We start from the raw sequence: 16,384 nt of genomic DNA, 5'->3' as shown, positions 1-16,384 counted from the left end.
CAACTCGGAGTAGCCAAAGCAATTTCCTTCAGATGTTGCTGGACTTCCAACTTCCATAATCTCTGACCATTGGTCAAGCTAGCTGAGGCTGATGGGAGTTGTCGTTCAGCAACCTCTGGAGGCTGCTACTTTGGCCACCCTGTTCTAACTTCTGTTGACTTTCCTCAATGGTTCTGACACAGCAATCTACTGTACCTTCAGAGCTGACACACCATAGATTCCGAGCTCTTCCACGTTAATCTAAACCTGTCACTTTCCCCTGTTCCCACCTCAAACAGCCCTCTGTGCTCAATGCGCAGAGCAACAACAAGGTGAAATGCTTCACACAGAACAGTTATGCTATCAAGAAAATCTGTGCACTCAGGCAAGTAATGTGAACATGTCCGCTTCTGAGGTAAGACAGTGCATTCAAACAGTACTTCCGAGCATGACTTCATGGCAACAGGGATTTAATGGCATTATCACAGAGTGGAAAAACAAACAAACCGAGCCATACCTTCAATTGTAATGGCTTGATCCGGCCTCCTCTCCTGAGCCAGTGCTGTTGCACTCTGGTGGTAAAGCTGAGCACCACTCTTTGCTGTCCCTAATCTGTTTACCAGCTAAAGGAAAGTGTGTAAGATCAGTTAGAATGCGTGAGAATTTCTGGATAAAGAAGATAAACTAACTCCTGTGTGTCAGGGCACCATATTACCAAGATCCATCCCTGGGGGTGGAGAGATTAGGGCCATGGAATTGGAAGAAGAGGTCTAAACTCCTTTTCTCTGTCCTATATTTTGATGTACGGGACTTTTGTATGTTTTCCTCAACAGAGCACACGTTTTAATTGGGAATAATAGAATGGGGGGGGGGGCGACAAAACAAACAAAAAAATTTCTGTAGTGCTACAATCTCGTCCAACCCCCCAGGTGACTTAACTTTTTTTAAAAAATGAAAGAAATCAGATTAGGCATCTCCCAAAGGATCTTTAATTTTGGCCCTAAATCCTACTGACTTCAGTGTGGCTCACTCCCAAATAAGTCTACAGGAGATCATTTTTACCCGCGCCATCTGAATTAAATTCCTGCATTGCAACAATAATGCAAACAAATTCAGAAAGCTGTGAGATGCTCACCTCACATTCATAGAAGCCCACGTCATCCTTACAGGCGTTTTTGATTACAAGAACTATGACGCCACTCCGGGGTTCACTAAAGCTTTGGTGTTTATTTGGGTCTGTCAACAGATCTCCATCTTTATACCACCTGTTGGGGAAAGAAAGATTGAGAGCTAGTAGACCGTAATAAGACATCGGATGACATCCCAGAAGTAGAGGTGTCAGGGAATTCCATTGGAAGTAGGAGCCGAAATTCCTACAACCCACATGCTCAATAGAAGCCAGAAATGGAAATCGCACCATCAGTTGCAGAGAAGGAACTGAATGTGGTTTTCTTCCTTACCTTATCTGTGGATAAGGTGCTCCTTCAATGGTGCATGTAAACTGTGCATCTTCGCCATCAGCGTAATATGCGTGCTTAACCTTGTTTACAAACCGAGGAGGCACTAGAAAGAAAAAAGAAACCTGATGAAGTCTGAAACCACATGATGGAAGGCTGGATGTCCTGAATTGCATCATGAAGCCTAGCCAATCACAGCCAATCACAGGCAGCCATGGCTACACGGATTTGGACTAAAAGTGCAATCTGTCTACCTAGAAGTAAACCCCATGAACTCAGCAGGGCTTGCTCCCATGTAAATGGGGTTATAGCACCGCTGCCAAATTCGGGAGAACATGGTTTTCAAATGTCAAAAACCTCAAAAGCTTCCCTGCCAGGGGAAGATAATGCTAGCAGACTGGTGCCATGATGCTAAAAGAAAGTGCTTGAGTAACAGTTCCCCTTATCACAGGGTTAAAAAAGAGAGGGGGGGGGATATAAGGGGAAAGGCAGCTTCTCAGAAAACCTGATCCTGAAGGCACATACTGAGTTAGGAACAGGTGGGTGTAAATTAGTTAAGAACACTGCAATTAAGAACGAGTTAAGAACACTGTCTGTGTTGAGAGTGATTGGAAGACTCGTTTTTTCAGAAGTCTTTTTTATTTAAGTGTTTATTTAAGTATTAATTAGGAAAATTAATTTTTTTATGCATGTAAATCTGCTTTTTCTTCTTTCTTTTTTCTGTATTTTCTTCTTTTCTTAATCTTCTTTTTGTGGTATGAGATTGTAAATTCTTTGTATATGTGTGTAATTTAACTTAATAAAGATTATTTAAAAAACACACTGTCTATCTATCTATCTATCTATCCATCTATCTATCTATCTGTATATGAAAAGCTGTGGTCCATAGCTCAGCTCATCCATGGTACAACCCTGGTTACTGAGGAAAGACCTTAACCACACATCCTGGTTTGCACAACATGCTAAGATGAAACTTGGCTTAGCACAGAGTGATACGAGAGCAAAAAGAACCAGACAGGACCAAAGCAGCTGTAAGCTCCACTCTGGGAACCCACACCTTCCTGCGAAGACTAAGGCTTGCTTTCATGTGACATGGAAACCAAGCCAAAGAGCAAAGTCAATGGGAGATCCATGGGTAAAGGTAATAAGGCAAATGCAATAAGTAAGCATAGGGACACGGGTGGCGCTGTGGGTTAAACCACAGAGCCTAGGACTTGCCGATCAGAAGGTCGGTGGTTCGAATCCCCGCGATGGGGTGAGCGCCCGTTGCTCGGTCCCTGCTCCTGCCAACCTAAGCAGTTCGAAAGCACGTCAAAGTGCAAGTAGATAAATAGGTACCGCTCTGGTGGAAAGGTGAACGGCGTTTCCGTGAGCTGCTCTGGTTTCGCCAGAAGTGGCTTAGTCATGCTGGCCACATGACCCAGAAGCTGTACCGGCTCACTCAGCCAATAAAGCGAGATGAGCGCCGCAACCCAAGAGTCGGCTACAACTGGACCTAATGGTCAGGGGTACCTTTACCTTTACCTTAATAAATAAGGACAACAATATCTCTCTGCTGCTCTGTGGTTTAGTGCGTAGTGCTCAACAGGCATTTAGTCCTATTTGAAACTGAAAGACCTTTTACCTTGGACAAGGATCTTTCCCAGGGTGCTGGCGTTGCCAGCTGGGCTTGCAGCAAAGCACATGTATTGCCCCGAGTCAACACCCGTCAGGTTGTCAAGGATCAATGTGCAGGAGCCGTCAGGATCTTCAATGATGATGTGATGGGGATCCACCTCCACAGGTTTGCCATCTTCAAAATTAAGCAAAGAAAAAGGCCTTCAGCAATCATAGTTGCTGCATTTAGGATAATAAATAATAATAATAATAATAATAATAATATATTATTATTTATACCCCACTCTGGGCGGCTTCCAATCAAATGTTAAAAACAATACAGCATCAAGTATTAAAAACTTCCCTCAACAGGGCTGCCTTCAGATGTCCTTTAAAGAGAAGATAGCGGCTTATTTCCCTCATATCTAAAGGGAGGGCGTTCCACAGGGCAGGCGCCACTACCGAGAAGGCCCTCTGTCTGGTTCCCTGTAACCTCACTTCTCGCAATGAGGGAACCGCCAGAAGGCCCTCAGTGCTGGATCTCAGTGTCAGGGCTGAATGATGGGGGTGGAGACGCTCCTTCAGGTATACTGGGCCAGGGCCGTTTAGGGCTTTAAAGGTCAGCACCAACACTTTGAATCGTGCTCAGAAACATACTGGGAGCCAATGCAGATCTCTCAGGACTGGTGTTATGAGGTCCCGGTGGCCAATCCCAGTCACCAGTCTAGCTGCCGCATTCAGGATTAATTGCAGTTTCCGGGTCACCTTCAAAGGTAGCCCCACGTAGAGCGCATTGCAGTAGTCCAAGCGGGAGATAACTAGAGCATGCACTACTCTGGCGAGACAGTCTGCGGGCAGGTGGGGTCTCAACCAGGGTAGGAAACTGATTCATTGACCACTTTAATATTGTTGCTGAATGGTTAAACCAAATAAAATTTGGAGATCGATTTTGACCTACATTACAGGAAGCTAAGAATGCTTATACCTTTATACCAACTGACACCTGGCTTGGGTGTGCCTGTTACTCTGCAGGCTAATTTGACAGTTTCACCAAGTTCAGCAGTACAGTCAGCCAGTTCTTCCTCAAACTCTGGTGGATCTGGAAGTGAACAGATTTAAAATAAGTGCTATTCACTGGAAAGCTGGATAAGGAAAAGCTGAAGAAGGGGAATATCAGCCAGTGCAGATGTGGGACAGACTCAGTTGTACTTACCCCAAACAGGAAGGCTGATGCGTTGCTGAATGCCACAGATTTCCTTCACCCAGGAGTTCTTGATGATGACAGTCCTGGCTTGAAACAGATATTTGCGGACTGAGTCTTCCCGCTCATGCCAAATCTCAAAGGCCCGGTCATCTCCTTCCACAAGATCATTCACATCTATGTTTGGTAGCTGGGTAGTCAGAGGGCGATGTTAAAAGCCATTTGAAATATCTTCTCATTTATTGCAGAACATAAAGTGGCATATCATCTATGAGGCCTCAAGCTCAATCTATGCACTAAGGACCTACAAGCTCATTAGTTTAAAAGTGTTGTTTGAAGAAATGTCACTGTGTTTTGTTTGGTTTTTAAAAACAAATGAGCAAAAAAACAACCCTGTTTGCATCAATTAGATCTTTTTTTTCTTTTACTATTGTAATTTTTACTATTGCTGTAGAGGGACTTTTTCTTTTTTCTTTTTGAAGGATTGTATCAGGAGAGGGAAAGGGAGGGAAATTTTCACAAAAAAGCCATTAGTATTTTACTGCAAATTCCTCCTAATACAGTGGTACCTTGGGTTACAAACACCTCAGGTTACAAACACTTCAGGTTACAGACTCCGCTAACCCAGAAGTAGTACCTTGGATTAAGTAAGAACTTTACCTCAGGATGAGAACAGAAATCATGTGTTGGCAGTGGGAGGCCCCATTAGCTAAAGTGGTACCTCAGGTTAAGAATGGTTTCAGGTTAAGAACGGACCTCCGGAACGAATTAAGTTTGTAACCAGAGGTACCACTGTATACATGTTTGTTTGCAATTTTGCCTAAATACATTTCTTTGCAAAGCAATTTCCCCTGAAATAAGGATTTTGGTATGCTGTTTTCACTGATATATGCATTTTAATGCACAATTTAACTTATTATTACATTTTTTCCTTCTTGCTACTATATTTGAAATTAAATGCTACTGTAAAGAGCAATGCAATGTTTTCCTGGCAGACAGCTTGACCTGGGCAGGTAAAGGGAGAGGAAGTGGGAATCTTGTTGTCAAATGAAGAACCTAATGGTCAAACCTTCATCATATTCTTGAAGATGTAGCTGTAAGTATCTGTCTTGGTGTCTCGTTTGGGCTTGCAAACCAATATATAATTCTTGAAGAGGAAGACATGTCTCTTGTGACCCTTCCAAGCCATTCTGGCACCAGGTGCCCCTTCCCAGACAATGAACTGGCCCTGGAACGAAAAGCAAAATTTAGCCAAGTTGGTCTTTTGCAGACCAGAACCCTCCTTCTCTGGACAATTCTGCTTGTGTTCCATATAATGTTTTGTTTTGGTGCTTCGGTTTTGTTCTCCAAAACTCCAAAAAGATGAAAAGCTCTATGCCTTAAACTCAAGCAGGAGCATGTGAGGTTGCCCTTATATACCCATGGTTACCTTCCACAAGACATTTTTTCCTGTGTGAGCATAGACAGAAAATATATGCACTGTCTATATCATTAGGTGCCTGAAGAGCACTCGGACATTTATTTTTAAATGTTAAATCAATTTGAGACCCCAAAATGTAGTGACAAATAGATATAATAATGCATACATACTGATGCACATGCATGTGTTAGAAACAACACCATCAGTTGCGCTAATTTCAAAAATATAATGCATTAGGTAAATAATGCAGTGTATAAAAAGCAGAGCTCAGCCAAAAGGAGGGGGAATTTTTTTTTTTTTGTTACAAAAGTATTGTTTTCCTTCAGCAATTTTTGAGCGATTGCTTCATAAGTCACATTTTCAGGAAGCACACACTTTCAGTTGATTTTGCCGGCCTCAGTGACTACCTCCTATCACCAGAACTGATTGGCTATGTAGATTTGTGATAACATGACGGTCACTATATGATCCCTGATTGGCTGGAATTGCCCCTAAGACGAATCCAGTGGTTTTCAACCAGTGTGCTGTGGCACCCTGGGGTGCCTTGAGTGGTGGCCTCTGTCCCTCTTTCCTTCCCTCTCTCTTCTGATGGCCTCTTGCATTTCTGCCTCCCAAAGGCTTGTACAGCTGTTTGTTGCAGCAGCCCTGGCTACAAGCTCACCAGGCGAATGGTGCCTCTGGGGCTGGTCAGGGGGTGCTGGTTACCAGGAGATGAGACGGTCTCGGAGTAAGAAAGCAAGCAGGCGAGGAAGCCGCAGCCAGCCCTTGCTGTTGGGAATGGACAGACATGCCCCAGGCTCCTGTGGGGCAGTGTGAGGAGGCACCTCTCTCTGGGGTGCGGTTGGGTGGCTCAGAGACCAAGGGTGGCAACAGTGGCTGCCCAAAGGACTCCCAAGTAGTGGGGAAATGAGAGGAGGCTGAGAGAACACTCAACAAGTGTGATGGCCTGGGACTTGGGCTTGGACTTGGAACCAGAGGAGTCTCAGTCTGCACCAGATCATTTGCCTCAGGCATTATCTGAACCAAGTCTGAGGCCTGATCCTGAAGAGTCCCAGTCTGCACAGGTTTCCCTGCAACAAACACCAGCTGGGCCAAGTAAGAGGCCTGAGCCTGCCCTGGCTCCAGATGCAGGGATGACCTTGTTGCCTCCAGCTGGAACATCACTTACAGCTGATCCACTACCGGTTGGGTCAGGGGAGGCTGAGGTGGCCCCTGGGACTAGTCACCCACCAACGTCTCCCAAGCTGCAGAGACTGAAGTCTGAGAGAAGGAGAGACCTGAGTACTCGCAGGAGGACTGCTCGCCTTCGGGCGAGACAGGGAGGTGAGTCACCGGGGGATCAGGACCGGCTGCTACCCCGACAAAGATAAAAGGCTGTTGGACCCCGCCCCAGGTTGCGGGAGCAACATTGCTGTATGCCAGATCCTGCCTGAGGTCCTGTACCTGTCCGTGCCTGGTTTCCTGCCTCATGTCCTGCCTTGGCCCTGTCAGACTGACTCCTAGCAGAACCTTCGGATTCTGGTCCGGTCCTGGACTGCGTTTCTCGGGTTACCCCTGGGCCCAGCACAAGAAGGGAGGGTGTTTGAAAAAGGGTGAGAAGCTGCCAGCTCTTCAGGCGAGGGTTGGCATAACTGGGCACCTGAACCCCCATGGGTGCCACAGAAAGTTTGTAGTTGGTCAAGGGAGCCATGGACTCAAAAAGGTTCAAAACCTCTGCCCTAATTCAACCAGAAGCAATAAGAAGAAGAGGGAGAATGGTGCCAAAGCAGAAGCAGATAGAGGAAGCAATAGTAGCAAGCAGGATTGGGGAAAAAATGTGAACTTTCACATAATCTAGGAAATAACTGAAAAATACTTGCTTGATACAGGGTTGATTCACAAAGCAATGGACATTAACCTTGTCAAAGCAAAGTGCTTAGAGCAATAATTAATATAAATCCAGCATCTCTGTTGGCTCAATATGAGGAGCCAAAATATATAATAAACACAGCTCTCTGATATCTATTAGACAAGATCAGAATGAGACTCTTTGCCTTCCAGTACCTGTCGGATGGGCTCCCCTAGGATTTCTAGGGTGCCTGGATAGTTCTCAATGAGCGACACATGTAGGTTGTTTTCTGCTCGTCTGTTGAGGGCAGACACAATGGCATACGCCTGCTCCAACAGCGCACAGTTTTGACTGTTCCTTGCTTTGTTTCGAATTAGATCCTGCAAATACATAAAATTACACCGCTGGCATGATCTGTGTCTACCAATTTATGAATACTTTCAACAAAGACATCTTCTAACAAATCACTATTATTATTTATTTAACTGGGGGGAAAAGAATTCTAGGAAATCCCAATGAATGTGAAAGAATAACTTGCACTTTTTCAGGAGCACACCCCATCTACTCTCATCTCTGATGGATATTATGTTTGCTGGGATAACTCAAGTGTTTAGAGCAATTGGCTCCCAAACTGAGCTCTGTGGAGCACTTGGAACTCTGTGAAGCATCTCCAAGTTCTCCACGAAGAGATTGAAACGAAAAATAAATAAAATAGATGTGACAAGATCTCAAAATTGTGAATTTGTGTGGCGTTGAACTGTGTATAGGTAAATATTGGGTAGATATTATTTATTTCCAGCAGTATGCTGTGAAGCAGGGTAGATAGCAAGTACAGTGGTACCTTGGGTTACAGACGCTTCAGATTACAGACTCCGCTAACCCAGAAATAGTACCTTGGGTTAAGAACTTTGCTTCAGGATGAGAACAGAAATTGTGCAGCAGTGGCAGCGGGAGGCCCCTTTAGCTAAAGTGGTACCTCAGGTTAAGAACAGTTTCATGTTAAGAAAGGACCTCCGGAACGAATTAAGTTTTTAATCCAAGGTACCACTGTATTAGGGACGCGGGTGGCATTGTGGGTTAAACCACAGAGCCTAGGACTTGCCGATTATAAGGTTGGTGGTTCGAATCCCCGCAACGGGGTCAGCTCTCGTTGCTCAGTCCCTGCTCCTGCCAACCTAGCAGTTTGAAAACACGTCAAAGTGCAAGTAGATAAATAGGTACCGCTCCGGCAGGAAAGTAAACGGCATTTCTGTGCGCTGCTCTGTTTCGCTAGAAGCGGCTTAGTCCTGCTGGCCACATGACCCGGAAGCTGTATGCCGGCTCCCTTGGCAAATAAAGCGAGAAGAGCGCCGCAACCCCAGAATCGGCCACGACTGGACCTAACGGTCAGGGGTCCCTTTACCTTTACCACTGTATTATAGACCAAAGTGCATGTCATGCATCACCTCAGTTTTGCCCACCAGCACCTTCTCGGAACCCCACAAAACATCAAGAACATCATTGAAGCAGACAGACAGAGAAACACACTAGCACCAAGCTAACCTTGTCTCCTCTGTGTGAACTTTGCCACTCTTTCAGTTCTGATTGTTAACTTTGACGCTTTTCCAGAATTATCTGGGAAGTTTCTATTGCTTATTAAAAGCTCGTGTTTCTTGCCACCTAATGCCTTTGGCATAACAGTGCTCCGCGACAAATTTTTCTCCTGAAAAGTGCTCTGTGACTCAAAAAGTTTGGGAACAGCTGGGTCAGAGTGTGGTGCTGGTAATGCCAAGGTTTCAGGTTCAATCCCCAGATGAGACAGTTGCAAAGCCTCAGGGTCCCTCCCAACTCTACAAATCTATGATTCCATGAATTGACTGGTGCAGATTTGTTTGCTAGCTTTCCCTGTGGCAAAGGGAAAGCTTGCCACTTTGTGATGCTATAAGAATGTAAGACAAGCCTGCTTAATCAGGCCAATGGTCCATCTAATTCAGCATCCTGATTGCACAGTGACCAACCTGATGCCTATGGGAAGCCCAGAAACAGGTTCTGAGCATGAACAAACTTTGCCCTCTTGTGGTTTCCAGCAACTGGTATTTAGAAGCAACTGTGGAGGCAGAGCATAGTCATCATGGCTAGTGGTCATCAATATCCTTTTCCTCCATTAATCTGTCTAATTTGTAAGGTTTCATTAATCTTACTGGTTTGCCCCTGGGAGTTGTTCAGGCCTCAGGAATTTGGTAAACTGACTTAGATTGTGATCAATGCTGAACCAGAAACAAGCTGGCGAGGACTAAATTATGAATAATCTCGGTGAAACCAAAATAACAAACAGGTGTCAAGTCAAGCTAAGAGAGAGAAATATTTGCCTACCCACACCCACACCCACCCGAAACAATGACACCAAGAATTAAAAGGAAATGCTCCTGACCTTAATTACAGTTTGATACTTCTGGATCCTGTTTATCGGTCTCTCTAGATAGTGCTGCAGAGGAAGTACTGGGGGCTGAGATGAGTCAGCAGAATATGTTCCCTCTATATATCGCTGCGCAAGGAAAAAAAACAACGGTCAAGATTTTTCAGGCTGTCAGAACTCATATCGCCATTTAAAAGTCTTGGCTGCTTTGCAAACATCTGGCAAGCTGGGAGCGAGAGAGAAAATGAATAAGATTAAGTAGGTATAAGCTTCAGCAGAGAAACAGATATCTAATTTGAATTCAAGTTTGTTCTTTCATATCCCTGTATATTTTTTTTATGCTATGCTGCAATATTTGAAATTTTAAGCTTCTGTACTAATGTACTGATCAATTGCAGTATGTATCTGTCAGGGCCTTTGGTGTGAACAAAGAAACAATAAGTTTACCGGCTTGTTTTTAGGAGGTGGAACACTCTCCTTTGCAATAACGTGCAAGTGAAAATGAGCATACGCATAGGTCAGTGGTGTCCAAACTTTTTTCAAAGAGGGCCAGATTTGATGAAGTGAAGGGCCGTGAGGGCCAACTAAAGGGCCAACCAAAGTTGTTGTTGAGCTTTTTTTTAGGATTGAAGTTATTGAGGGTTTTTTAGGATTTTACCCCAGGAAATGAACTGCCACAGGAGCCAGATTACACCAACCGGCAGGCTAGATTAGGCCCCCAAAATGGACTTTGGACATGCTTGACATATGTGAAGAATCCAGGCTGGTTTTAATGCAAAGGTTAGTTGTTGTTGTTGTTTAGTCATTTAGTTGTGTCCGACTCTTCATGACCCCATGGACCAGAGCACACCAGGCACTCCTGTCTTCCACTGCCTCCTGCAGTTTGGTCAAACTCATGTTGGTAGCTTCGAGAACACTGTCCAACCACCTCGTCCTCTGTCACCCCCTTCTCTTTGTGCCCTCCATCTTTCCCAACATCAGGGTCTTTTCCAGGGAGTCTTCTCTTCTCATAAGGTGGCCAAAGTATTGGAGCCTCAGCTTCACGATCTGTCCTTCCAGTGAGCACTCAGGGCCGATTTCCTTCAGAATGGATAGGTACTCAAACCTAAATCTGGTTTGAAGAATCTCTTGCCTGACAATTAAATTAATCCACCAATACTGTTATAATAGAGTTGTGCAGTGAATGGAGTTAATGGTACTGGACAGGGGACAGCTATCCCAGCCATGAAGCTGAGTGGAGCTAAATAGGTCTACTGAACTACTCAAAAACATGACCCAGAAGTTAATCCCTATATATTCAACAGACGATACAATCAAATACTCAAATGTGTTTCCCAGAGGGAATGGCATGCATTATAGTAGCCAGCAATACTTACCTTATAAAACTCCTGAACAGTTTTGCTGACGACGACAGATTCAGCCTGTATACGGCCCACCAGGTACTGGATGTACCTGTCAAATTCCCCCTCATTCTTGATGAAGCACATAGCTACGTCATCATCAGTGTCACATTTCTGAAGCTCTGGGAAGAATGTCCTGTGGGGGCAAAAGTCATGAGAGGCGGAAGGCCAAGGCCATAACAACTTAACTCTGGTTGGAATCATCCCAACCAACAGAATACGCAGTTGTTGTTTTTTTACAGCAGTGCTGACATAAGCACAACACAGCTGCAAATTTAGTCACTAATAAAATACTATTCTGCTTTTATTTCCAAAAGAAAACTCAAAGCAGCTAAACGCAAATGGAAACACAACAATTACAATATTCATAAAAATCCAGCCTTAAACTAACAGTACTTCTCGCCTGGAGAAGAGAAGGTTAAGGGGTGATATGATAGCCATGTTCAAATATATAAAAGGATGTCACATAGAGGAGGGAGAAAGGTTGTTTTCTGCTGCTCCAGAGAAGCGGACACGGAGCAATGGATCCAAACTACAAGAAAGAAGATTCCACCTAAACATTAGGAAGAACTTCCTGACAGTAAGAGCTGTTCGACAGTGGAATTTGCTGCCAAGGAGTGTGGTGGAGTCTCCTTCTTTGGAGGTCTTTAAGCAGAGGCTTGACAACCATATGTCAGGAGTGCTCTGATGGTGTTTCCTGCTTGGCAGGGGGTTGGACTCGATGGCCCTTGTGGTCTCTTCCAACTCTATGATTCTATGGTTCTATGACAAGAGCGTAAGAAAAACCTGGCTGGTGGATCAGGCAAAAGGTCCACGTAGTTCAGCATCCTTTTCCCACATTGGCCAACCATATGCCTACAAGTATGACCTGAGCGCATAGGAGTCAACTCCTAGGGGCAGAGGGGCCTTCACCCCCTGCCCCAATAAAATATTTGAGGGGGCCGGGGCCCCCCAAAAGGTTGATGGTCATTACCATTAAATGGTATGTGTGCACTGTGTCATGTGATCAATTATACAGGGTGGGGCTTACTTGCCCCCCCATATTTTATTCAAGTTGCCATCCCCGCTTGAGCACAACTGCACTGAGCCACAATGTGCTGGTCCCGAGGGTTAACTGTGCGGTGAGGACAGAGTCCAGTCTGAGGTTGAGGGTGCGGTATGGAGGCCGTCCATAAAAGCTGAAGCTGGGTGCAGGGCAGGGAGTCGGGTGAGGTCAGGAGCTCCGGCAGAAGAGCAGGACAGGGTGCAGGCAGGAACAGGCTACCAACAATGTTGCTCCCACAACCTGGGACTGGGGCTGGCTGGCTTTTATCTGCCCCGGGGCATAGGGTGGCCCCGGTCCACAGGTGACTCGCCTCTCCTGGCCTGAAGGCGAGCACTCCTCCTGCGGGAACTTAGTTCCCTCCGCCTCTCTGCCCTGAGCCTCTGCAGCTCAGGAGAGGCTGGAGGGTTACCAGACCCAGATGCAACCTCAGCTTCCCCTGACGGGGCTGAGAGTGGAGCACCTGCAGGCATTGGGTCCTCCATCACTTCAGGAGCCAGAGTGGATTCAACTGGTGTCTGCTCCTGAGGATCCAGCACAGGTGAGGACCCTTCAGGCTCAAGCCCCAGCCCCGGCTCAGCTGGTTCTGGAGGCAGGGACTCCTGTGCAGGCTGGGAATCCTCAGGTTCAGCCTCCGAGTCTGAATCCCAGGCCATCACACGCAAAAGTTTCCTTCACTCCCCTCCAATATAGCAATGGATAAAACACTTTGCTTGGCTGGAAAGCATGGACCCCGAGTGGTTTTCTGTTTGTCCAGCTGCTTGCCCCAGAGAAAATGCACTCTTTACTACTCTTCACCTCTGAATCAGAGCAAACATCAATCCATAGAAAACCCAATTGACGTTTGCTCCAATTCAGCAGTAAAAAGCGAGTTTTCCTGGGGGGAGGCAGCTGGACAAGCAGAAGTGTGGAAGAACCCATAATCTAGTCCAGTGTTTCCAACCTTGTGCCTCCAGCTGTTTTTGAACTACAACTCCCATCATCCCTGACTAGCAAGACCAGTGGCAAGGGATGATGGGAATTGTAGTCCAAAAACAGCTGGAGGCACAAGGTTGGGAAACACTGGTCTAGTCAGCCTCCACCTGAAGCCTGACTTAAAAAGCCAAGTCTTCACAGAGCAATAAAAAACAGAGAAGGAAGCTGCAGGGTTTCACAGGAAAGAGTCCCATCACTGTATTGATTTGGTTTTTTTAAAATCATATGTAGCATTTCCCTTAGTCTCCAAATTGCCTCCTCCCAAAGTGGCTCGTCCTCTAGAAAAAGGCCTATCAGTTCAGACATTCACTGCTAGCTGGGCCTCTGTCTCACTGACCATGCAGTCCCCCCAGTTATACATACATGGAATGGAAGTGGGTAATGTCTGTGATGTTCCTGAAGATTATGAGCTTCTGACTGGAAAGAGCCACAGGGACGACAGGGCAGGTCTCAGTGAACTGAATGTGGTGCGTCTGGAGGAACTCTAGGTCCTTGACAAACTCCTCCTCAGTGTTCAGCAAGTCCTGAATAATGAGGCTGGTGGAAAGAGAAAATAGGTGAATACATTAGGGAAGTAGCTCCAGTTCCAGCCCATAAAATGGTTCCTTCCATGATAACTAAAATCTGGGAAGGAGAGTTGGCAGGAAACTGGTGTAGTGCCCCAGTCTGGATTGAGAGCACAATCTGGGTTGTATCCAGCACTAGTCAGAGTAGACCCACTGAAATTAATGGGCATGACTGGTTTAGGTCCATTCATTTCAAAGGGTGTTAGAACTTAGTTGGACGCAGCCCTCTGGAATGGCTCCAAAACTGGTTTTTAATTCAGAGTAAAAGTGGAGAGTTCATGGATAACATAACCCCACATGTAGAGACAAATGGAATTGGACCTCTCTTACAGGAAGGACCTTCATGAAGTGCTCACCTCAGCTTCTTTTTATATTCATCCTCTGAAACTGATTCTCCATGGAACTCTGGAACCTCTGGAATGCCCCACTCAGCAGACAGCTACAAATAATAAAGGGAATAAAATTTAAGATCTGGTCATTTCTGCATCTACTGGGAGCACGTTTGTGGAGTTACTTCAGGCCGTGTGCTTCTCCGATATCCTGAATGAAGGAGAAGCTAGAACTGCTTTTATTTATTATATTTATATATTGAAATTGAAATACTTTATTGTCACTTGTACATAGTGAGATTACACGAGCACTCCCCACTCAGCTCTCTTAGTCTTAATTCCCCTCCTTTACTGACGCACACCCACCAAACCCGAAAGTCAGTTGTTATCTTTTCATTCAGCAGCCTAACAGCCCACAGATAGAAGCTGTTCTTTACCCTGGTGGTGCGACTAATCATGTTTCTATATCTTCTGCCCGAGGGCAGGAGATCAAGAAATTGCCGGCCAGGGTGTGAATCATCCCTGAGAATTTTCCTCACTCTCCTGAGGCAACGTTCTTCCGCTATTTCATCCAGCAGATTCACAGGACAGCCCATGATATCTTGTGCTGTATTCACCACCCTCTGTAGGCACTTCCTATCAGTTGATGTCAAACCAGCGTCCCACACCGCGATGCAGTATGAAAGGACACTTTCTATTGTTGACCGGTAGAAGGAGATCATCAAATGTTGATTGACATCGTTCTTCTGCAATACTCTGAGGAGATGGAGTCTCTGTTGGGCTTTCTTAACCACCTGGGTTGTTATTTATTTTCCAAGTAAGGTCTTCACTGAGATAAACTCCTAGGAATTTAAAGGAAGAGACTCTCCACACAGCCCTCCCCGATGTACAGCGGGGCTAGTTCTTCTCTCTTCCTCCGAAAGTCCAACACTATATCACCCTTCCTCCTCAAAGAGGTTGGGGCGATGTACAATACAGTCAGATAAATTGTTTACACAACTTTGGCTTGTCTGCATGTCCCTGAGGAAATCTCAAGCAAAAGGAATCTGATGCTGGAGAACCCAAACATGGATGATTCTCACCTTTAACCTCTTATCCAGATAGGCAGGAGAAACCCAACCTTGCCTGGATGGGTTGGACTTGGTGGGCTTGGTCCTCACTAGCCATTTCAGAGGATGAGCCGAATCCAGGACTTCCACGTATTGTCCTTCCTTCAAGCTGATGGTTTCACGATCAGCACCCATGGGCAGGTAGTCTGCTGTAACCATGTAGATGTCAAAAATCTGTAGGAAGACGGTATATATTTCAGTATATATTTTTATAGGAAAAGGACACCAATTTGAAGAAAGCCTACTTGATATTCAGATCACATCCACACCATACATTTAAACTACATGGCTCCCCCCGCCAAAGAGTCCTGGGAACTATAGTTTGCCCTCCACAGGGCTACAGTTCCCAGCAGCTTTTACAAACTACAGGTGCCAGGATTCTTTGGGAGAAGCCATGCGCTATCAATGTGCAGTGTTGGTGTGACGTTAGAGAGACTGACTGCCACAACCAGCTGCTTCTAGCTGAATCTAGAAATACAGAGAGCATTAGTTTGGTCTACTGGACTCAGCCCTTGATTAAATCCCACCCAGGCAAGGATTGGCTAGATCAGTGGTTCCCAACCTTTTCCCTCAACTGAAAATTACTGGTGGCCTTTGTGGACCACTTATCAATGTTTCTGCTTGTTGCAGCAATGTGCAGCGCCAGATGCTGTAAAAAATAAGTAGGAACATTTAATACAAACCCTTCTACTAGATGGTAATTTGGCTAATCCCAAATTTGCTTTTACTGGAATGAAATACATGGCAGTGCGAGAGGGTTACCAAAAGCAATAGTGGTCTGAATGTCTGTAGGCTGCCTACTTCTAGTCAAAACGGTATCTATTTTCCAGCCACAGAGCAACATCACCTAAAATTTACTATCTCATGATTGGGAGCTCTTTCTATTGTGAATCAATTTTCACCTCAAACGTGTTCCTTCCAACCAGTTTCTCAAGCCCAAAACCAGTCTTCCAAATTACCTCACTGCATGAAAAACACACCTTTATGAACTGATGGTAGAAAGTCTGTACTAGGAATGTACACCTGTAAGGCAAACTGGCTTCATTTGGGATTGGTGGGGAAGGGAGGCATTTGGTTGACCCATTAT

The 16,384-nt window shown here is 45.3% G+C and overlaps 1 protein-coding gene and 1 pseudogene across 35 annotated transcripts in view; one reads left to right on the top strand and one right to left on the bottom strand.

Annotated features, from left to right (window-relative positions):
- The window catches only part of LOC309325987 (7-alpha-hydroxycholest-4-en-3-one 12-alpha-hydroxylase pseudogene), a 354,547-nt pseudogene that overhangs the window by 95,059 nt on the left and 243,104 nt on the right, over positions 1–16,384 (top strand). The gene's annotated exons all lie outside the window — the stretch shown is intronic.
- The window catches only part of OBSCN (obscurin, cytoskeletal calmodulin and titin-interacting RhoGEF), a 263,745-nt gene that overhangs the window by 71,239 nt on the left and 176,122 nt on the right, over positions 1–16,384 (bottom strand). For all 33 annotated transcript variants that reach the window (XM_081834068.1, XM_081834069.1, XM_081834097.1 and 30 more), the window contains 13 exons: positions 15,271–15,471; positions 14,216–14,298; positions 13,657–13,830; positions 11,253–11,412; positions 9,892–10,005; positions 7,697–7,861; positions 5,303–5,461; positions 4,246–4,423; positions 4,018–4,131; positions 3,061–3,228; positions 1,440–1,542; positions 1,115–1,244; positions 497–602 (listed from right to left, as the gene is read on the bottom strand). In XM_081834068.1, the coding sequence (XP_081690194.1) occupies positions 497–602; positions 1,115–1,244; positions 1,440–1,542; positions 3,061–3,228; positions 4,018–4,131; positions 4,246–4,423; positions 5,303–5,461; positions 7,697–7,861; positions 9,892–10,005; positions 11,253–11,412; positions 13,657–13,830; positions 14,216–14,298; positions 15,271–15,471 (1,855 nt within the window). The remainder of the gene's footprint in view (positions 1–496; positions 603–1,114; positions 1,245–1,439; positions 1,543–3,060; positions 3,229–4,017; positions 4,132–4,245; positions 4,424–5,302; positions 5,462–7,696; positions 7,862–9,891; positions 10,006–11,252; positions 11,413–13,656; positions 13,831–14,215; positions 14,299–15,270; positions 15,472–16,384) is intronic.

Source organism: Podarcis erhardii (assembly GCF_964252035.2).
Source record: "Podarcis erhardii genome assembly, chromosome: 12".
Lineage (NCBI taxonomy): Eukaryota > Metazoa > Chordata > Lepidosauria > Squamata > Lacertidae > Podarcis > Podarcis erhardii.
This window is presented reverse-complemented; position numbering and strand designations above follow the sequence as displayed.